Source organism: Phocoena sinus, chromosome 5 (assembly GCF_008692025.1).
Source record: "Phocoena sinus isolate mPhoSin1 chromosome 5, mPhoSin1.pri, whole genome shotgun sequence".
In the NCBI taxonomy this organism is placed as follows: Eukaryota; Metazoa; Chordata; class Mammalia; order Artiodactyla; family Phocoenidae; genus Phocoena; species Phocoena sinus.
Window position 1 is genome coordinate 93,376,957 of NC_045767.1, and position 23,741 is coordinate 93,400,697.

The 23,741-nt window shown below is 39.2% G+C and overlaps 1 protein-coding gene across 1 annotated transcript in view; it reads right to left on the reverse strand.

Moving 5' to 3' along the window:
• Positions 1 to 2,759, reverse strand: part of CCDC158 (coiled-coil domain containing 158) — a 78,059-nt gene extending 75,300 nt beyond the window's left edge. Inside the window, exon 1 of the mRNA XM_032633143.1 lies at positions 2,653 to 2,759. Coding sequence (XP_032489034.1) covers positions 2,653 to 2,722 — 70 coding nt within the window. The 5' untranslated portion in view covers positions 2,723 to 2,759. The remainder of the gene's footprint in view (positions 1 to 2,652) is intronic.
• Between the last annotated feature and the right edge of the window lie 20,982 nt (positions 2,760 to 23,741).

A 23,741-nucleotide genomic window follows, 5' to 3' on the forward strand; every position in this document is an offset into this window, starting at 1 on the left:
TTGTTCGACCATTTTGAAAAAATTCGAAATAAAATGTTGGGCAGGGGGAAGAGTTCACTGCATTTGGCAAAAAAGAGAAAATCTAGTCATTATGGCCAGAGTGATTTCATTGGAATACTAGGTTCAAAAGTCCTAAGGCAGTGGTTCACAGAGTGAATGGATGGTGAAGATGAGGACGCGTGAACACAGACTTGTCTTTCAGACGGCACAGCTGTGAAGGAAGAAGGGGCACGGAAGGCGCAGGTTGAGGAGAGGTTTTCATTTTTGTTGTTTTGGTTTGTTATATTTCCTTGTTAGTGGTTTTAGGCTTGGAGAGATTTAGCATGTTTACTTTGATGGATAAGTGCAAATGGAGAGAGAGGGACTGAAGATATCGGAGAGAGTGGGGCCCAAGACTCTGCAGAGATCCTGGAGCCAAACCTCCGAGGAGGCTGAGCTGCTGCGAGCAGGGGTGGGAATTAAAGCATGAGTAGCAAATTAGGAGGGTACCTCCTCCACGGAGCTATGAAGAGGTACGGACTGTGAAGAACAGTGAGTCTTAGGGGCAGCAGAGGAGAGGGTAGGAGAATGCCAGCCGAATGGCGTATTTTCTCTGCAAATCAGGAAATGACATTATCTGAGAGTGAGGAAGACGGTGGCAGAGTGAGGGGCTTGAGGATGGTGTAATTTTGAAATAAGTGTGGTGGGAAATTAGAGACAGAACTGGCTAAGATTAAGAGAAAGATTCCTCAGCAGCCTCGGGGGCCCAGCTGAGATGGCAAACTATGACTCTCAAGTGGCAAATCGGTGGAAAATCCACATTTGTGTATTTTCTTCCAGCAGCCCAGGACAAAAATGGAAAAGGCAGTCAGCCTGAAAGGACTGGGATTCTCCTGTAAGAGTGCAAAGAAGAATAAGAGAAAGAGGAAGTTGAGGATATTGGCAAGCGATAAAGAAAGTGAAGATAGGAAGAGGTGGATAGTTTAGGAGAAAACAGCAGAAGGTAGAGCAGCTGTCCTCAGCCCTTGTTGTAAACCAGGAACACAAGGAGAGCTTTAAAAAAAAAAAAAAACAGTGGTGCCCAAGCCCCATTCCAGATCTCCCGAATTAGCCTCTCTAGGTGTGGTTCTAAGCCATTTAAAAGTTTAAAGTCTCAAAAAGTGATCTTCACGTGGAGCCATGGTTGAGAACCACGACCTTCATGAGGCAGAAAAATAAGTGTTGCAGGAATAAGAGAGTGAGAGTGCTGGAAGATAGCAGGCTGGATTCCAGAAGTCCAACCGTTCTTGGCAATAAGATCCAAGATAGGAAAGTGAGTAGCTAGAGTACAGGTCAAAACAATTAGAACTAAAAAGGTGGAGAAGCCGTGAGTCTAAGATCTTAGATGGGTCGTCCATGAGGGCGACGGTGTTACGGGATGATGATGTGCCCGGGGAGGGAGAGACAGCCCATGAGCTAAGTGCCCATGTCCCTGAGGATGAGGGATATCGTGCAGGTGGGGAGGTGAGCAGGGTTGATGGGTATGGTAGGATGGAAGTGACAATGGCAATGAGCACCCTAAGGGGCAGAAGCTTTTACAAAATAAAGGCGCCAAAATAAAAGTTTTTCAGCACTGTTTCACTGCGCTTAGAAACGGTGAAACAACACCTATAACTGAGAATAAACTCTGGCTGCATTCTTTCAGATGAGACAGACATGACAGGGAAAGCAGTTAGGGCTGTGCAGGTCACCTGCCTGACTGCTAGATAATCCATTCTCTGTCCTGTCCCTATTCTGCTGTGTGTTGTAGAGAACTTTTTTTCCTAGGCCCCGTTCCCAACTTGTTTCCAAGACGGTTCGCAGTGGGAGGTACTGGCAAAAGACCAGAAGGCCAGAGGAAGGGAGAAGCTAAGGGACCGCTCCTCTCTCCTGCCTCTGACAGGCTTCTGGCAGTGAGGGGTGGCTTCAGCTCCCACAGGCAGCCGTCCCCATGGCTCTAGCTCCTGCTTGTACCTACGCCTTATGACAGTTCCCATTCTCAGGGTCCTTCTAGCCCCAAAGCTGGTAGCAGCTTCCTACAGTGGCTCATCTCTGAGCCTTCTCAGCTCTTTCAACACCTGTGTTGTCAATTCCCTGTATTAAATGTCACCTATTTATTCCTACTGTTTCTGTTTTCCTGCCTGCTATCTGTTGACTGAAATAATTTTCATCAGAGTTGATGGGGGGCCTGAACTAGGACAGCAGTCATGGGAATGGAGAGGGAAAATGCACTCAAGACACATTTCTGAGAATAGAGAAAGCAGGACTTGGTACCTGACTGGATGGGGGGCGGGCGGGTGTGAGAGAAAAGAAGTCACAATGATGCAGAATTTGGGCTTAGAGCAGACCGAGGAAGAGAAGGGAGGCATTTAGAGAAACATGGCATGTGCTTAAGTTCCTCAACTTGAAAACAATCTTCAAACCAAAAAATAATGTAAACACATGCTAAAAAATAGATATGCTATTTTTAAAAGACTAAACAATTTCTTCCTTATAAAGCAGAATTATAAATAATCTGGTAAACATTCATGAACAAGGTCTGTGCCTTGCACAGTTAACATCAAAACATACTGAAAAAATAGCAGCTTGAATGAATATTACGAAGACTGCTTAGTTCTAATTTTTTTCCCATTTTGTTTTATAAAAAACACGTACCTGCATTGGATGTAAGGCCACTACTTGATAAAAGATCCTCATTATTTGATTCACAAGGTTTTTGTTCCATATTAAATATTTGCTACCTCTTCTTAGAGATCTTGAAATATGAATGCTTCCCTATTTAGTTCTTTTAGTTCTTATCTATAAAAGACAGGGATTCGATCTTTATTAATAAGGTATTACATGAAAAACGTTCATAGAGGAGGAACTGACTATATTCACATTTGAAATTTAATAGCAATTTTTCACCAGGAAAATATTTACACGGAAATATTTTAGTATTATCTAACATTAATAAGTAAAGAGAATCTTACTGTAAAACTTATTGATTTTAAAGGCCAAGTGGCTTATTAGAGACAATCTAAAAATAAAAACTAACACTTTAATTATTATGATTATTAGCACTCTGATTTGGGGCAGAGTTTTTCCTCTTCTAAAGTCTCTCTCATCACATTACATTGTCAAATAATGGAAGAAGACATTTCCTCAGTAAAAAGCCACAAATTAGGAAAAGAGATCACAAATCAGCAAATTAGAAATCATTAATAAAAGGTAAAAACTTCTTTGATATCAAACAGTGCTCATAATTTTAGATTAGGCCAAGAGGGGTCTTCTGGGTTTGGAAAACACTGGGGGCCTGATTCCAAATCTCCTCCTCATCCTCTGAATATCCATAAAGTCAACAAGAACAACAAATAAATAAACGCACATGGGCTCCAAGCCTTCAGCATTCCCAGAAGACGGAGAATACCACAGCCTTCAAATTGTCTGTAAGGAGAGGGAAATTTTTTTCTAAAAGTTCTCCCATATTCTACCAACCAGTACTGCAGGCCTGTGAGTATGGACAACAGGAAAGGAGAGGCTGAAAAGACTGAAAAGGAGTAGAGGACTGAGAGGAAGCACAGAGTCACCCCAGAGAGTGAAGAAGAAAGGCCAGGTTACTAAGCACAGGATGGAACATGACAGTCTGTAGCCCTGGCTATGCAGTAAGGGCTTGAAAGTGGGTGGGCACCAGGAGTGTCAGCCTCAGAGAAGAATGTTTCTGGGGGAGAATCAGATATGGAGACATGGCAGTAAAGGGAAGAAGGAAATGAGAGGGGAAAATTCAGGAACCAGCAGAAACAAAAAGAAGCAAGATATGCCAGTGCTCCTTCTACCCTTCCCACCCAACGCCCCCACCACCATCCATAAAAGGGAACACATAGAAGACGGCTCTCTCAGACAAGGAATCCTGTCCACTAAATGAATAAAAATAGATAAAAGTAGAACACATCCATACAAAACTACAACAAAATGTCAGAAAATGTGGATAAACTCTTTTTTGCCTATGAAGAGTCCCCCCCATACCCTCCCCGCCAACAAACATGAAGTCAAAGAAAATTGTAACACAACACTCCAAACTGAACTAAACATTCTCAAGCAAGCATTTGGGGGTGATTAAAAGTCACCCTTGAATGAGAATTGTAAATGTAAGAACAGAAGTGGACAAGAAACAATGAAAAAAGCAAAAAATCAGGAAGAAATGAAATGAGAGTTGATTAAAGTAAGGAAAGAAAGAAAAGAAAAAGACAAAATTATATCAGAAATGAAGACCAAATTACAAAGTACACAGGGAGGAGAGACTGTAATGTAAACTTAATAAAAGGCATTGAAGAAAATCAGGAAAACAACTAAGAGGATGAAAACTGAGATAAAGAAATAAAAAGGGTGGGAGAGGAAGTGAATGAAATGGAAGACAGGCAAAGAAGGTTGAACATAATTGGTGTCCCTGAAGAAAAAAGTAAAAAAAAAATGAAACAGAACTATTATTTAAAATAATCTGAGGAAGCTTCCTATAAATAAAGGAAGATCCAAATCTACACATTTTTCATACTACGGAAAATCGACAAAGAATGATCAACTCTGAAATATATCCTAATAAACCATGTTAAGACTTTAAAGATTATGAAAAAATCCTCAGGGCCTTCAGGCAAAAAAGATGAAATAACATACAAAGGCAAGAGGATTAGAATGGCATCAGATTATTCAAAAACAACATACAAAGCAAGGCAACAGAAGAGCAGCATTTTCAAGAAATCTAAGGAAAGAAAGCATTGATTTAAACCAAGGATATTATACCCAGCCAAGATCTTCAAAAGATTCAAAGGCACAGAAAAGCAGTTTTGAATGCACCAGAACACTGTACATTAAGTGCCCCTTCTGAGAAATCAACTACAGGGAGTGAAGCTTCATCCAACCAACAGATGACCAGCAAATGTGGCCAAATGGTAACAACTAGTGAAAATCTTGGTTTTTCTCTAGGTTTAAAATTTTTCAAAATAAAACTTGGGAAAAAAAGTGAACATTTGAAAAAAAAGAAAAAAGATGACAGGACACTGAAAAAAGACTGATGGTGAACATTTAAATATTCAGTTGCAAAGTTGAGACTAAAACATGGGTGGGATAATGGCACTGAAGAATAACATATAAATATTATATGTGTGACAATGGAGAACAGATGTAACTAAAGACGGGAAAAGAGGAAAAAAGGGAAAGTAGAATGCCATTGGTTGTAAAAGGTACCATTTAAAACTGACAAAAAGCAAAAGGTAAAGAAAGAAAAAAAAAGGGGGTTATAGGTGCAGTATAGAAAGTACTAAGGCAAAGGTAACCACTAGAATAAAAATACAAATCTTCTTAAGTGACAAAAGAATTTTAAAAAGAAAAAGTAAAGAAGAAACACCAAATAAACACAGTAAATATAATACTTGCAGTAATTACACCAGAAGATAGTAACATAATAACACTGTGACAGAATTTAGACCAAACACAACAGTCACATCAATAAACCTGAAGGGACTTAACCTGCCTATTCAAAGACAAGTATTTTCAAATTGGCTCTTAAAAAAATTCAACTCTGTGCTGTACACAAGAGGACACTAATAGGCATAGATTCAAAAAGACTACAAATAAAGTGATGGACAATGATTTGCTAGGCAAATTAAAGCAGTAAGAAAGCATGGGTTGGCCATACTACCCAAAGCAATCTGCAGATTTAATGTGATCCCTATCAAATTACCCATGGCATTTTTCACAGAACTAGAACAAATAATCAAAACATTTATATGGATCCATAAAAGACAGAGAATTGCCCAAGCAATCCTGAGGAAAAAGAACAAAGCAGGAGGCATACCCTGACTTCAGACAATACTACAAAGCTACAGTAATCAAAACAGCATAGTACTGGCCAAACAAACATATGGATCAATGGAACAGAATAGAGAGCTCAGAAATAAACCCACACACCTATGGTCAATTAATCTTCAACAAAGGAGGCAAGGATATACAATGGGGTAAAAACAGTCTCTTCAGCAAGTGGTGTTGAAAAGTTGGACAACTGCAGGTAAATCAATGAAGTTAGAACACATCTTTGCACCATACACAAAAATAAACTCAAAATGGCTTAAAGACTTAAATATTAGACATGACATCATAAAACTGCTAGAAGAGAACATATGCAAAACATTCTCTGACAAAAATCGTACCAATGTTTTCTTAGGTCAGTCTCCCAAAGCAATAGAAATAAAAGCAAAAATAAACAAATGGGACCTAATCAAACTTATAAGCTTTTGCACAGCAAATGAAACCACAAATAAAACGAAAAGACAACCTATGGACTGGGAGAAAATATTTGCAAATGATGTGACAGACAAGGGATTAACTTTCAAAATACATATATAAACAGCTCATACAATTCAATAACAAAAAAACAAACAACCTAATTGAAAAATGGGCAGAAGACCTAAATAGACATTTCTCCACAGAAGACATACAGATGGCCAATATGCACATGAAATGATGCTCATCATTGCTAATTATTAGAGATATACAAATCTAAACTACAATGAGGTACCACCTCACACCAGTCAGAATGGCCATCAATAAAAAGTCTACAAATAATAAATGTTGGAGAGGGTGTGGAGAAAAGGGAACCCTCTTATGCTGTTGGTGGGGATGTAAATTGGTGCGGCCATTATGCAAAACAGTATAGAGGTTCCTCAAAAAACTAAAAATAGAGTAGCCATATGATCCAGCAATCCTACTCCTGGGCATGTACCCAGACAAAACTCTAATTCAAAAAGATACTTGCACCCCTATGTTCATAGCAGCACTATTTACAATAGCTGAAACATGGAAACAACCTAAATGTCCCTTGACAGATGAATGGATAAAGAAGACGTGGTATACAATGCTATACAATGTACAATGGAATATTACTCAGCCATAAAAAAGAATGAAATAATGCCATTTGTAGCAACATGGATGGACTTAGAGATTATCATAATAAGCTTGTCATAATAAGCAAAGTAAGTCAGTAAGAGAAAGACAAATACCATATGTCTTATATGTGGAATCTAAAATACGACACAAATGAACATATCTAGGAAACAGAAACAGACTCACAGAAATAGAGAACAGACTTGTGGTTACCAAGGGGGAGGGAGGTGGGGGAGGGAAGGACTGAGAGTTTGGGATAAGCAGATGCAAACTATTATATATAGGATGGATAAACAACAAGGTCCTACTGTACAGCACAATACTCAATATTCTGTGATAAACCATAATGGAAAAGAATATGAAAGAGAATATATATATATGTGTATGACTGAGTCACTTTGCTGTACAGCAGAAATTAACACAACACTGTAAAACAAATATACTTCAATAAAATTTTTTTAAAAAGCATGGGTTAAAATCCTGATACCAGACCAAGTAGTCCTCAAGCCAAAGAGTATTAAATAAGACAAAGGGCACTTAAAGTTAAAAGCTGCATTCCACAGTAAAGATATAATACCTCTGACTCCATGTACCATGTAACACAGCAACCACTAAGATAAAACATAAATTACAGGAAACGCAATAAGAACTAGAAACACAGTAATAATGAGAGACTTTAACAGGCCACTCAGTATGAGATAGGTCAAGCGGCCAAAAAATAAGTAAGGATATAAAAGATTTAGATGAAATAATCACTAAGGTAGACTTTTTGGATATATATTGAACACTACATTTTGATAATAGAGACTATACCTTCCTCTCAAGTGCACATGGAATATTCACAAAAACCAATCATACTTTAGGGCACAAATAAAAGATCAGTAGTTTCCATAAATAGAAATGTTACAAACATCCACCTCTGGTCACAATGTAATAAAACTAGAAAATAAAAATAAAAGTAAAACCCAAAAGCAAAAAGGCCTTTCCACTTGGAAATTAAAAGGCCTTGTATTAAATAACTCATGTGATAAAAGAAATATAAACAGAAATTTAAAAATTTCTGAAAAATAATGACAATGAAAGCACTACATATCAGAATCTGAGATACATTAAAGCAATGCAGGGACTTCCCTGGTGGCGCAGTGGTTAAGAATCCGCCTGCCAATGCAGGGAACACGGGTTCGAGCCCTCGTCCAGGAAGATCCCATATGCCGCGGAGCAACTAAGCCCATGCACCACAACTACTGAGCCTGCGCTCTAGAGCCTGGGAGCCACAACTACTGAAACCCGCGCACCTAGAGCCCATGCTCCGCAACAAGAGAAGCCACCGCAATGAGAAGCCCGCGCACCGCAACGAAGAGTAGCCCCCCGCTCGCTGCAACTAGAGAAAGCCCATGCACAGCAACGGAGACCCAACGGAGCCCCCCCCCAAAAAAAATAAATAAAATAAACAACAGACTTTAAAAAAAATGCAAAGAGGAAAATTCCTAGCCTTAAACACCTATTTCAATTTTAAAAAAAGAATGATAATAAGTGAATTAGATTTCTAACACAAAAAGGTAGGGGGAAAAAGTATAACAAAAGAAAGCACACGGTAGGAAATAATAAAGATAAAAGCAGAAATTAATGAAGAAAATAGAAAAACAACAGATCAAATTAATGAATCAGAATCCTGATTCTTAAAAAAAATATAGGCAAGGACCATCAAAATGACGGAAAGAGGAAGATCACTTATAACATACTGCTTACCATTTTTACATTAATGCACAATGTAAGCAGTGTTAAATTAAAAAAAAAACTTCTGAGCTAAAAAGAATTTTTGTTGAACAGAATTCCTTTTTATCTCACTCAGTTTCTCCCTTTAGATTACTGAGGTGCCATCTGTCAAAACAACAATTAGATAAATTCTACCTTAATATGTTTTGTGCTATCATTTTTAGGAAATACGTAGTAGGTAGGGAGACATTCCATAAAGAATTATAACAAATGGACTGTTACTCAAGATTGCTAGGCAATTTAAATGTTCTAACGGAAGGAATTGCTATTTGGGAAAACCTCTCATTTAAACAAGTGTTACCATGAATGTTTGCTGTATAATTTAGCTTACACACTAAAGTGATGCATTTGGGGATTCTTCAGGATGATGAAAGACGGTAAGAAAATGTAAATTACTGAGTAATGTTATTATCATAAATTACAGTTAGATCGAAAGCATGAAGGAATGAGCAGGACAGGCTGAATCAAAGCCCAGCCTTGCGAGATCATACACTAATCACTCTGCTTGATACCAGAGTTCTGGGTATCAAGAAGGAAACAGAACCTACAAGCAAGATAAGCAGAACGGGTACTAGAAGTTGGAGAAAAGAGAAGAAAAGGTGTGACTTCAAATTATTCTGATATGGAAACCATGTTCTACTTTGGCATAAGATGATGGTCATAAACTCATTAATTCAGTATCCACTGACTGTTGATAGGATATTAGGAGCCACAGTCCTTCAGAGGGATTTTTTTTTCTTAGAAAATTAATAAAGAAGACAGTACAGGTTTATCTACTTAAACAAGAATTTTAAAACCATTTATTTGTAATGATGCTTAGCACTTCTACCTGTCAATGCTGCTAGCTATTTTACGTACCGTAGAGTAATGAAATCTGTCTTTAAAAAAGTATTTGTAATCTAGATTTTCACTATTTTAGACTGACCAAATCATTAAACTGGTCAAATCATTCAGTGTTTCTCTACTTGCATTGAATTGTAAGAACTGAAAGATAATTCCTATTTTCAGGCATACAACTTATTAAATTACTAAGGATTCCTGGGAAAAGAAAGGTTTTTTTGCCTCAGTAAGTCATAAAATTGTGAAAACGCTGCACTTTGTTGATTTGGGGATCAAAACATGAACTTACATGTGTCTGATTTAAATCTCTGAGTAAAGTACACACATAAGATCTTGGCCTCTTCTAGTACGCTCAAGATTTATCAAGAACAATTCTACCTGGTTTAAAATTATGAACAGGTTCACATTGAAAGCAGCCTTAAATTTCTGACGAATAATAGCTAGGTGAAGACTCTACTCTTGTTATTTAATTGGAATGTTGCAGAAAAGGCCTTAGAAACCACAGACCATAAAAAGAGGGCTTTTGGAGGAAAATAGTTTATAGGCTTTAGCTTTTGCTACATAGTTGAGCTAAAAGAGTTAAAACTATCTCCTGGGTTCTTACCCCTTCTCCTTGGCTTCCAAAAGGCCGTGGTGACTGTACACCTACTTTCCCTAACGTGACCAGTCTTCACCTTGATTTCTTTCCTTATGGCTACGTAAGGTGGACCTCTCATGTGACTGTGATAAAATGTGACTATCTCCACAGTAACCTGATTTAGAATTCATGCTCTATTTTGATTGGGAAAGATTATGTATAATGTGTGTTATATTTAGATTACTGGATTCGTCAACTAATGACTCAAGCCCCTAGAGTGCCACCTTTCACAGAAGCCTGAGACTGGTGATTTTATAAAACTGGTCCATACTCTTGTAGAACCAGTCTGCAGGTATGTTTCCCCTAGAAAATTCTAAGATTGATCCAAATACCACATATCTGGGCTGGAACAGTCTCAGAAACGCAATGAGGAGAGCAATTATTACTGAATAACCCTTTATTGCCTGAGTTATTGTTGTTACCAATAACTTCACATCACTCTTACTGTCTGCTTTCTCAATCACATTCTTTCTCTCTAGATGTTGTCATTGACTGTTAGGGTTCAAATCCTAGCTCTGTGATCTACCACCTATGTGACCTTGAGAACTATATTTAACCTCTGTAAGACTATAAGATGGAGATAGAGTATATACCTCAAAAGAATAAGAGTTAACTGAGATAACTCATGTCAGCCTTACTATACAGTACTTGCCTCAATCTATAGGTACATAGTGCCACAGTAAGCCATGAATAACAATATTGTTTTTAAAATTTAGGCAGTGTATACCCCCTCACTTGCCCATAATAAATGACTGTATCTTTCTATATATCTATAAAGAAGATATAAGTTTCATATAGGTCCACTAACAGAAAAGAGAGTGAGTTTAAAATGCATTGAGTAAACACAGGGACCATTATAATATAATGTAGAATTAAGCTATTTAGACCCTACTTCACCAGTACATAAAACCATCTTGTAGGGAGGCAGCACATAAGAAGCACAGAACTTAGGATCAGGGCACATAATTCTGTCATTGGTTACCTGTGAAAGCATGGGCAAATCTTTTCACATCTCCGAGCCTCAATTTCCACCATTACTAAGTGAGGTTATGGTTGTGTTTTCCAACCGTAACCCCGACTACACACCTTCCTCTCTGCTTCCCAAACACCTTTATGGAATTCAGAAGGCTCCACGGAGCAGACTTTGAAAACCACAGAGATAAACCCCTTATAACTTTATTATCTTAGATACTCCAGCCTAGGCATTCATCAAGTTTAAGACTTCAGGCTCTAAAATTAGATACAGATATAATAAATTAGTGTATCACTTGTATTTAGTCACAATTCTTAAATATAACTCAAAGTAAAACAAGAAATACCTTAAAATCTGGATATTCTTATTTTCACTTATACTATTAACACCTGAAAAAAATTTTTTTATCTGCTTATTAATATATAGAATACTTCATTATCTGAAATTTATTATTTTCAAAAAGTTCAATTTGCAAGTTAATTTTCATCACTTAAGATCTTAACGACACCTAAAACACACACATACAACAACACAGCAGCAACGAAACTAAATTCTTTTTCATTTGGGCTTATCTTGTATATGAAAGTATGCTTTAAAATTATAGCCTATGGCACTTATCTAGGCTACATTTATACAACAGAACATGTTCAATTATAGGCTCCCTATTTATTGGCCCAATGCTAATCTTGTCGGTATAGGTCTCATTGACATTATCAAGATAGCGCAGCAAGTAAACATATAGGCCCGTGTCTACATTCCCAGACCTGACCTTTCTCCAGGTACTGTCCAAACTGACTTAAATAGACCTCCTGAATGTCTTCTGACCATTTAAACTGCTTTTCACTGCTGGAGATACTTTGATCAGGTAACAGCTCTTATGCTTGGTTAGAAAAGTTACTGAGCAGAGGAACTTCTGTCTATAAATCAGAAATAGGTCAGAAATGGGCCTATAAATCTTAAGCAATGGAGCTGAGATAAACAACCAGGATTTTTGGACTATCTCAGTGGAATCTAAGTAAGCAGTTGCCTCATTGGAAAAATGAATGACAATACAAGTATCAAATCATTGTGAAATACACCTGAAACTAATATAATGTTATATATCAATTATACCTCATTTGAAAAAAGAATGACAATATTCTGTGTTCAGAATGAGGACTAATGAACAGAAGTAAAGGGAGGTAGGTTCTAGCTCAGGGTGGAAATGGGCATTCTAAAAACTAGAGCACCTTGGATATTTACATGGTGGACTTCCTTGTGAGGTGTTCAAACTGAGGGTGGATGAGCATTCGTTGGGATGCCAACTTGCCACTGGCTGTCCTCCCTTGGGCAGAGTATTGGACTAGAAGAAGTGTAAAATCTTCTCCAATCTGGACATTCTATGATTTTGTATGGAGAACATTCATCAAAAAGATGACCAAGAATACAGTGACTTCTCACAGATGATTTCAGTCAACAGCAAAGCCAGATAGGGACAATTCCACTGCTTCCAGCAAGTTTCATGCTCTTTTGTTTAAAAATTTTGGCTCTAGATACATTTTAATGAAATCTGTTCCTTTAACACCTCTGCATATATGCTTACAGTCACCTTAAATTCATCTTATCCCAAATCTGGTCTCTTTTCCTTCCCACCTAACCTGTCTTCTAGGGCGTTCTCAGATAGTGATACCATAAACCCAACTTCCCAAGTCAGACATTTCAGTGTCTTCATTCTTCATCTATTCAAACTCCACATTCTGTTGAGTCTACCTCTGTAATACCTTTTAACTCAGTGAAGGAGACTTAAGTGTGGTCAAAAGTTATAAGGAAGGAATCCTGGAATATGTAGTTTAGTTCATTTTAGTCCTATCATATTCTTTCACGCTTTAATCAACTCTTACTAGACCTGCTACAAAATACCTCAAAATGATTCTTCTAGTTTCAGTTTCTTACAATCTTCCTTTAAAATCAGAGCCATCTTGCCATACCTCGCCCAAAAACAAAGCTTTGAACTAAGACCAGCACTCAATGCCCTTTACCATCTGGCCTAACCAACCTCCCAGCCTCATCTTCACTCCCTTGACGCACACCGTACACCATTCAATGTTTACTAGCTGTGTCCTGAGCATGTCCTGCTCTTTCAGGACCCTGCTTGTATCTATACTCTTCTTTTTCTTCCTCCTTTCTTCCCAGCAAAATCCCCTCCAGTTCAGCTTTTAGGGAAGTGGAGAAAGAGGTTCAAAACTATGTAGCTGGTAGCAATGTACACTGATCCAGTCTTTAAAATCAGTGTTCTAATAAAAAGGGAACGAAAACTGCCCAGTGCCTCTGAAACATATAATTTAATGTAGGGGACTATATTTGGAGGACATGCTCCCCTTACTCTTCTCACATCAAAAGTAGTAAGCTTTAATTAAATCATTCATGCATATAAAACACTTAGCACAGGGCCTGGTACAAAGTAGACCTCTGGTAATTATTCATTACTGTTGTTAGCATTTTGATGGGTTACAATGTATTGATGCTATGAACAGCGCTTCTGTAAATATTAGAGATAGAACTTTCGAAGATCATGCCCAATCAAGTTTCTGCCCTCGTGGATCTTATATTCTGACGGAGAAAGACACCAACAAAACAAATCAAAAATATAATTTTGGAGATTGGTCAAGTGCAATGATGAGAATAACACAGGGTAGTAATAATATACAGAGAGGAGTTGAGACTACTTAGGGTAGGTCAGGGAAAGACTTCCTGAAGTGACATGTGAGCTGAATGACAAAAATTCAGCCCTGCAGAGGACTGGGGAAGATCTTAAGAGGAAGTGCCACATGCAAAGGTCCTGAGATGAGAGGGCTAAGGGTTCACTGACTGCCAGGAAGGAGGCTACTGAAGCTGCATGTAGTCCAGGGAGAATGGGAGGTCTGCTTATAGACAGCCAACTGTGTACTGTGCCCAAAGAAATTCTGTGCTTATTAGCAGTTCCTTTCCTAAATTATCCTGAGAAGTTGCTGGTGAGGTTGGCTGGTGGTAGCGCTCACGGGGCCTTGAAAAAGTCATACTAATGACTTTGGGGTTTATTCTATAATTGCAGTGGAAAGCCACTGGAGGATTTTAACCAGGGGAATATAAACCTCTAGCGGCTGGGTGGGAAATATACTGAGTAGAAGGCGCCAGTTATGAGGCCACTGGAGCAGTACAGCAGAGGAACTAAAACCTTAACTCTAAAGGAGGCTAGTGATCTAGAGTGGATTGGTGCTGGGATTGGGAATGGCGATTGACTACAAATGGGTACCAGGGATCTTTTTTGGGTGATGGAAATGTTCTAAAACTGATTTGTGGTGATGATTGCACAACTCTAAATTTACTAAATATCATTGGATTTTACACTTAACATTGGTGAATTTTATGGTATGCAAATTATACCTCAAAAAAGCAGTTCAAAAAGAAAGCAGATTGGCTACTCTTTGTACGTTTTTGTGATGTTTTGTGGGGTAAGAATAGGGGTGCTAATTAGCTGCCTGGGACCCAGAAGTCAATCAGTTAAACCTGAACACTGGCTTTTTCCTGCATCTTGAATACTCCAAAGGGTCTTTATTTCAAGGTGACTAGAGGTTGTTTTTAACTCCCCGCCATATGGAAGCACTTTGGCATTACCTCTTTTCCCCTGGATTGAGCCTGGAACGCAATCCCCAAGTGTCTGCAACTCTTATTTGATATACACGCAACAGCTATCCAACAGTGTCTTAGCTAAGGACCAAGCCTAATTCACTTTGTACCTTTATTCTCTTAACCAGAACAAATGCGGTGATATATTAATAGGAATACAACAAAAGTTTAAAAAATTGCTTTGAAGTGCTAGACCACCTCTTTCTTATGCACTTTTTAATTTCTTTTCTCACCAAATTCTTTGTTCAGCCTTTTCCTTAGGATTTACGGGGTTCAGGAAATATTTAGTGGTCTCCACTACTACACCTGCCACTGCACCAGCTGGAGAGCTTTAAAATACAGTAAGTCCCCTGCATATGAACGAGTTTCGTTCTGGGCGTGTTTGTAAGTCCAATTTGTTCGTAAGTCCAACAAAGTTAGCCTTGGTACCCAACTAACACAAGCGGCTATATAGTACTGTACTGTATTAGGTTTGTAATACTTTTCACACAAATAATACATAAAAACAAACAAACACAAAAAAGAAAACATTTTTAATCTTACAGTACAGTACCTTGAAAAGTACAGTAGTACGGAACAACAGCTGGCATCCAGGGGCACGTTCACATCTTTGAAAGCCTGTAACTTGAAGGTTCGTATGTAGGGAACTTACTGTATTCATCAATACAGGATTGATTCTATGTGATTTATAAGTCTAACTGTGTGTATTAGTTTCCTGTAATTGCCATAACAAGTTACCAGTAGTTTGGTGGCTTAAAACCATAGCCATTTATTCTTCCACAGTTCTGGGGACAGAAGTTCAAAATCAGCCTCACGGGGCTGAAATCCAAGTATTGGCAGGTCTGTGCTCCCTTCAGAGGCTCTAAGAAAGAATCGATTCCTTGCCTCTTCCAGCTTCTGGTAGCTGCTGGCATTACTTGACTTGTGGCTGCATCACTCCAATTTACATCACTGTGATCGCACTGCATTCTCTTCTTCTGTATCTAATCTCCTCTGACTCCTTCTTACAAGGATACTTGTGTTTGCATTTAGAACCCACCCAGATGACCTCCCATAACAAGATCTTTGACTTTACCCTCTTTCCTTATCCCATTCACAGGTTCCAGGGATTAGGACCTGATATTTTTGGGTGGCCCTTATTCAGCCTACTATACCATAGAATTTGGAGCCATCTAGTTTGGGAACAGGTGGTTCACAGAGCCCCTATTTAATGAATTGTGGATTATTACAGTGAGTGGCCCTAACATACTAGATAGACAAAACTGAGTCCTCTTTGTAGAACACAACAGTAAGGGCTATGCACACACCAAATAACTTGTCAATTTCTGCCCTCAATTCAGGAGTATAATAATATCTCTACGGCCTAAAAACCACTTTGCCCACAACACAAATAAAGATTTAACTGTGTAAGTTTTAAACAATAAATGTGGTACAGGGCTTCCCTGGTGGCGCAGTGGTTGAGAGTCCGTCTGCTGATGCAGGGGACACGGGTTCATGCCCCGGTCCGGGAAGATCCCACATGCCGCGGAGCGGTTAAGGCCCGTGAACCAAGGCCACTGAGCCTGCGTGTCCAGAGCCTGTGCTCCACAACGGGAGCGGCCACAACAGTGAGAGGCCCGTGTACCACAAAAAAAAAAAAAAAAAAAAAAAAAAAAAAAAAAAAAAATGTGGTACAGAGTTGGGAGGATCAGACTGTCTCCCACCACTCCCTCACCTCCATCCCACGACTTTACACACATGGAAACAGTCCTGCCCGGCTGGTCTCTGGGACAGTGGAAAGTGCTAGCCCTGTCCTTCCCGAATCGGCTGCTGAGAAAGCAAGAAGTGGTTTTGCCAGTCTAAAAACCCTGAGAAATAGCCGACTTCACTTTTCTTCTACTTTTCCTTGCCCTTACAGTACACCAAGATAAATGAACACAACCTGGAACAACTTCAGTGGGGACTTGGAGCACAGTTTTGTGGAAAAGGATGGTCTCATCTGAGAACTTCTTGTTTCTGACTGATGCAGAACCAGACTCCTCACTTAACAGGGAGGGCTCCAGCTGAAAGGGCCCCTGCACAGCATTTAATACAATCTCATTCTGGATGAGACTGTCCAAGACTACACATTCCTCTTCATACCTCTGTCTTCCCCACCCCTCCCCCCGTCCGCCGGAAGCGGGGTAGGAACAGGAGTTAGCAGTAATGTTGGGACAGGAGCCTGTTATTTCTACCAAAAGGAATACTATGGTCCCAGAGTTCAGCCACCGTCCCCGGAGGTCTTGCGATCCCCGAAAACAACGGCAGTCCGTTCTGATAAAGAAACAATTTATCGGCCATCTACCACCACGTGCAAAACAGACACAAAGGTCTGGAAGGTTCCAGAAATGAAGACGCGCTGCTTCGGGTCCTCAGGAAAACGACCCACCCCCTCACCCGGCCCCAGGGTCGCGCCCGCCCCTGTACCTGCGGCCAACTCCTCATCCTAAGAGTCCGACCCCATCCCCGGGGGGACGCCGGCGGGCGCGGCGGCCGCACCTGCGTCGACTGGGCGGGGCGGCGGGGGCGCGGACGCTGCCCCGCCCACCCCTGCGCCCTCTCCTCGTGCGCTCGGGCTCCGGCCGCCGCTTGCTCCAAGCGAGCCGCGCGGGCAACGGTAGGGCACCTCAGCCGGGCTGGGGAGGGGGAAGGAGTGCTGGACTACTCCGCGGGGGCCGGCGCCAGACCCGGACTGCGTCCCCAGACGCCGTCGCCCGGGCAACCGAGCGCCATTTCCCGCCCCCTCCGACCCCAGGAGCCCTAAGGAGGCTGCTTGCACCCCGCAAGCGTCAAATGCTGCCAGCCCTACCCCAGAAACGACCCTGATTCGGGCCTCCACTTACACTGTCTGCCTCTCAAGGCCTCTCTCTTCTTCTACGGCCTCTTAGCCGGTTTCCAAATCCTACTCTTACCCCCCTCCCCCACCTCCCAGCACCCGAACGCCCCAGGCTATTCTCGAAGTTGTTCCGCAAATGATCTTCCCCAATTCTCACCGACCCTCACAAATCCTATCTCTACCCACAATCTAAGCGTCAAGCCCAATCTTGGCGTTGCCAGTCAGGTCTCCCCGCCCGGCTTCTGACAGTGCCTCCGTACCCCCCTCCGCCAACCCACCCCTCAATTCCCCTTTGACTATCTCCTTTAACGATTCACATTCTGCAGCTCTGCCTTCGCTTACGCCGATCCTCTCTGTACGGAATGATTTTCAAGGTTCACAAGTGTTCTCGGGGTAGCTGACCCTCTTGCCTCCGGAGAGTTGTTTCTTCCGCTGTGCTTCACTTGCTCTCTGTCGTTATCGCTAATATAGAATTTATAATGTGATTTACACACTTAGACCTCTCGGTGCTGCCTAAATTAGTGCTCAGATGGAAGGAATCCAGAAAGGCCTGCGTGTGATAGATACAACCTGTCGCGTTAATGCTATTGGTTGCCGCGTTATACGGACACCTGCAGTGAATAATTTTTATGTGCAAGTTTATTGGAAGTATTAATAAATCCTACATTATATAATGTAGTTATAAATTTTAATAAAATTAGTATTAAATACCACTAAAGATTGCTTTTTATTGTACCTATGATATAAATTATTCCATTTATTGACTGGGAGAGAGCTAAGATTGCCTGTAGAATCAAGTATTTTAATAGGGAATGAAATCATATTAAATGGAGGGATGAATGGTTTAAGTTTTGTGGCGAGACAAAGCATTTTTTAATTGTTTCAAATTTTATTCTATGAAAGCATGAGTGTGGCAAGAAAATATTTTAGTTCCTAATATGTGATTTCCATTGGTGTCTCATGTTTGTACCCTGGGCCCTACGAACAAAGAAAGTTCTGTTTTCTTCACGTTTTGAAGTCTTTAATTGAAATAGTATGTTAATTAGAACACGATAAAACTATTTAAACCCGCATATATGTATGAAAATTATTTTATATAACTTTCTATTTTATTTATTTTTTTATACAGCAGGTTCTTATTAGTTATCCATTTTATACACATCATTGTATACATGTCAATCCCAATTTCCCAATTCATACCACCACCACCACCCCACCCCCGGCTTTCCCCCCTTGGTGTCCATACGTTTGTTCTCTACATCTGTGTCTCAATTTCTGCCCTTCAAACTGGTTCATCTGTACCATTTTTCTAGGTTCCACATGTATGTGTTAATATACGATATTTGTTTTTATCTTTCTGACGTACTTCACTCTGTATAACAGTCTCTAGATCCATCCATGTCTCTAGAAATGACCGAATTTCGTTCCTTTTTATGGCTGAGTAATATTCCATTGTATATATGTACCACATTTCCTTTATCCATTCATCTGTTGATGGGCATTTAGGTTGCTTCCATGTCCTGGCTATTGTAAACAGTGCTGTAATGAACATTGGGGTGCATGTGTCTTTTGGGATTATGGTTTTCTCTGGGTATATGCCCAGGAGTGGGATTGCTGGGTCATATGGTAATTCTATTTTTAGTTTTTTAAGGAACCTCCATACTGTTCTCCATAGTGGCTGTATCAATTTACATTCCCACGAACAGTGTGATAGGGTTCCCTTTTCTCCACACCCTCTCCAGCATTTGTTGTTTGTAAATTTTCTGATGATGCCCATTCTAACTGGTGTGAGGTGATACCTCACTGTAGTTTTGATTTGCATTTCTCTAATAATTAGTGATGTTGAGCAGCTTTTCATGTGCTTCTTGGCCATCTGTATGTCTTCTTTGGAGAAATGTCTATTTAGGTCTTCTGCCTATTTTTGGATTGGGTTGTTTTCTTAATATTGAGCAGCATGAGCTGTTTATATATTTTGGAGATTAATCCTTTGTCCGTTGATTTGTTTGCAACTATTTTCTCCCATTCTGAGGGTTGTGTTTTCGTCTTGTTTGTAGTTTCCTTTGCTGTGCAAAACCTTTAAGTTTCATTACATCCCATTTGTTTATTTGTGTTTTTATTTCCATTACTCTAGGAGGTGGATCAAAAAAGATCGTGCTGTTATTTATGTAAAAGAGTGTTCTTCCTATGTTTTCTTGTAAGAGTTTTATAGTGCCTGGTCTTACATTTAGGTCTCTAATCCATTTTCAGTTTATTTTTGTGTATGGTGTTAGAGAGTGTACTAATTTCATTCCTTTACATGTAGCTGTCCAGTTCTCCCAGCACCACTTATTGAAGAGACTGTCTTTTCTCCATTGTATATCCTTGCCTCCTTTGTCATAGATTAGTTGACTATAGGTGCGTGGGTTTATCTCTGGGCTTTCTATCCTGTTGCATTGATCTATATTTCTGTTTTTGTGCCAGTACCATATTGTCTTGATTACTGTAGCTTTGTAGTATAGTCTGAAGTCAGGGAGTCTGCTTCCTCCAGCTCCAATTTTTTCCCTCAAGACTGCTTTGGCTCTTCGGGGTCTTTTGTGTCTCCATACAAATTTTAAGATTTTTTTGTTCTAGTTCCGTAAAAAAAATGCCATTGGTAATTTGATAGGGATTGCATTGAATCTGTAGATTGCTTTGGGTAGTATAGTCATTTTCACAATATTGATTCTTCCAATCCAAGAACATGGTATACCTCTCCATCTGTTGGAATCATCTTTAATTTCTTTCTTCAGTGTCTTATAGTTTTCTGCATACAGATCTTTTGTTTCCCTAGGTACCTTTATTCCTAGGTATTTTATTCTTTTTGTTGCAATGGTAAATGGGAGTGTTTCCATAATTTCTCTTTCAGATTTTTCATCATTAGTATATAGGAATGCAAGAGATTTCTGTGCATTAATTTTGTATCCTGCAACTTTACCAAATTCATTGTTTAGCTCTAGTAGTTTTCTGGTGGCATTTTTAGGATTCTCTATGTGTAGTATCATGTCATCTGCAAACAGTGACAGTTTTACTTCTTCTTTTCCAATTTGTATTCCTTTTATTTCTTTTCTTCTCTGATTGCTGTGGCTAGGACTTCCAAAACTATGTTGAATAAGAGTAGTGAGAGTGGACATCCTTGTCTCGTTTCTGATCTTAGAGGAAATGCTTTCAGTTTTTCACCATTGAGAATGATGTTTGCTGTGGGTTTGTTGCATATGGCCTTTATTATGTTGAGGTAGGTTCCCTCTATGCCCACTTTCTGGAGAGTTTTTATCATAAATGGATGTTGAATTTTGTCAAAAGCTTTTTCTGCATCTATTGAGATGATCATATGGTTTTTCTTCTTCAATTTGTTAATATTGTGTATCACATTGATTGATTTGCATATATTGAAGAATCCTTGCATCCCTGGGATAAATCCCACTTGATCATGGTGTATGATCCTTTAAATGTGTTGTTGGATTCTGTTTGCTAGTATTTTGTTGAGGATTTTTGCATCTATATTCATGACTGATATTGGTCTGTAATTTTCCTTTTTTGTAGTATCTTTGACTGGTGTTGGTATCAGGGTGATGGTGGCCTCATAGAATGAGTTTGGGAGTATTCTTTCCTCTGCAATTTTTTGGAAGAGTTTGAGAAGGATGGGTGTTAGCTCTTCTCTAAATGTTTGATAGAATTCACCTGTGAAGCCCTCTGGTCCTGGACTTTTGTTTGTTGGAAAATTTTTAATTACAGTTTCAATTTCATTACTTGTGATTGGTCTGTTCATATTTTCTGTTTCTTCCTGGTTCAGTCTTGGAAGGTTATACCTTTCTAAGAATTTGTCCATTTCTTCCAGGTTGTCCATTTTATTGGCATAGAATTGTTTGTAGTAGTCTCTTAGGATACTTTGTATTTCTGCAGTGTCCATTGCAACTTCTCCTTTTTCATTTTACATTTTATTGATTTGAGTCCTCTCCCTCTTTTTTCTTGATGTGTCTGGCTAATGGTTTATCAATTTTATTTATCTTCTCAAAGTACCAGCTTTTAGTTTCATTGATCTTTGCTATTGTTTTCTTTGTTTCTATTTCATTTATTTCTGCTCTGATCTTTATGATTTCTTTCCTTCTACTAACTTTGGGGTTTGTTTGTTCTTCTTTCTCTAGTTCTTTTAGGTGTAAGGTTAGTTTGTTTATTTGAGATGTTTGTTGTTTGTTGAGGTAGTATTGTATTGCTATAAACTTCCCTCTTAGAACTGCTTTTTCTGCATCCCATAAGTTTTGGATTGTCTTGTTTTCATTTTCTCTAGGTATTTTTTGATATCCTCTGATTTCTTCAGTGATCTCTTGGTTATTTAGTAACGTATTGTTTAGCCTCCATGTGTTTGTTTTTTTATGTTTTTTCCCCTGTAATTGATTTCTAATCTCATAATGTTGTGGTCAGAAAAGATGCTTGATATGATTTCAATTTTCTTAAATTTACTTAGGCTTGATTTGTGAACGAAGATGTGATCTATCCTGGAGAATGTTCCATGCGCACTTGAGAAGAAAGTGTGATCTGCTGTTTTTTGAATGGAATGTCCTATAAATATCAATTAAATCTATCTGGTCTATTGTGTCATTTAAACCTTGTGTTTCCTTATTAATTTTCTGTTTGGATGATCTGTCCATTGGTGTAAGTGAGGTGTTAAAGTCCCCCGCTATTATTGTGTTACTGTCGATTTCTGCTTTTATAGCTGTTAGCAGTTGCCTTATGTATTGAGGTGCTCATATATTGGGTGCATATATATTTATAATTGTTATATCTTCTTCTTGGATTGATCCCTTGATCATTATGTTGTGTCTCTCCTTGTCTCTTGTAACATTCTTTATTTTAAAGTCATTTTATCTGGTATGAGTGTTGCTACTCCAGCTTTCTTTTCCATTTGCATGGAATATCTTTTTCCATCCCCTCACTTTCAGTCTGTATGTGTCCCTAGTTCTCAAGTGGGTCTCTTGTAGACAGCAATGTATATGGGTCTTGTTTTAGTATCCATTCAGCAAGCCTGTGTCTTTTCGTTGGAGCATTTAATCCATTCACGTTTAAATTAATTATCGATTTGTATGTTCCTATGTCCATCTTCTTAATTGTTTTGGGCTTGTTTTTGTAGGTCCTTTTCTTCTCTTGTGTTTCCCACTTAGAGAAGTTCCTTTAGCATTTGTTGTAGAGCTGGTTTGGTGGTGCTGTATTCTCTTAACGTTTGCTTGTCTGTAAAGCTTTTGATTTCTCCATCAAATCTGATTGAGATCCTTGCTGGGTAGAGTAATCTTGGTTTCAGGTTCTTCCCTTTCATCACTTTAAATATGTCATGCCACATGGCTTGGAGAGTTTCTGGCTTGGAGAGTTTCTGGCGTGGAGAGTTTCTGCTGAGAAATCAGCTGTTAACCTTATGGGAGTTCCCTTGTATGTTATTTGTGGTTTTTCCCTTGCTGCTTTCAATAATTTTTCTTTGTCTTTAACTTTTGCCAATTTGATTATTATGTGTCTTGGTGTGTTTCTCCTTGGGTTTGTCCTGTATGGGACTCTCTGTGCTTCCTGGACTTGGGTGGCTATTTCCTTTCCCATGTTAGGGAAGTTTTCTACTATTATCTCTTCAAATATTTTCTCGGGTCCCTTCTCTCTCTCTTCTCCTTCTGGGACCCCTATCATGTGAATGTTGTTACGTTTAATGTTGTCCCAGAGGTCTCTTAGGCTGCCTTCATTTCTTTTCATTCTTTTTTCTTTATTCTGTTCTGCAGCAGTGAATTCCACCATTCTGTCTTCCAGGTCACTTATCCGTTCTTCTGCCTCAGTCTGCTATTGATTCCTTCTAGTGTAGTTTTCATTTCAGTTATTGTATTGTTCATCTCTGTTTGTTTTTTCTTTAATTCTTCTAGGTCTTTGTTAAACGTTTCTTGCATCTTTTCGATCTTTGCCTCCATTGTTTTTCCGAGGTCCTGGATCAACTACACTATCATTATTCTGAATTCTTTTTCTGGAAGGTTGCCTATCTCCACTTCATTTAGTTGTTTTTCTGGGGTTTTATCTTGTTCCTTCATCTGGTACATAGCCCTCTTCCTTTTCATCTTGTC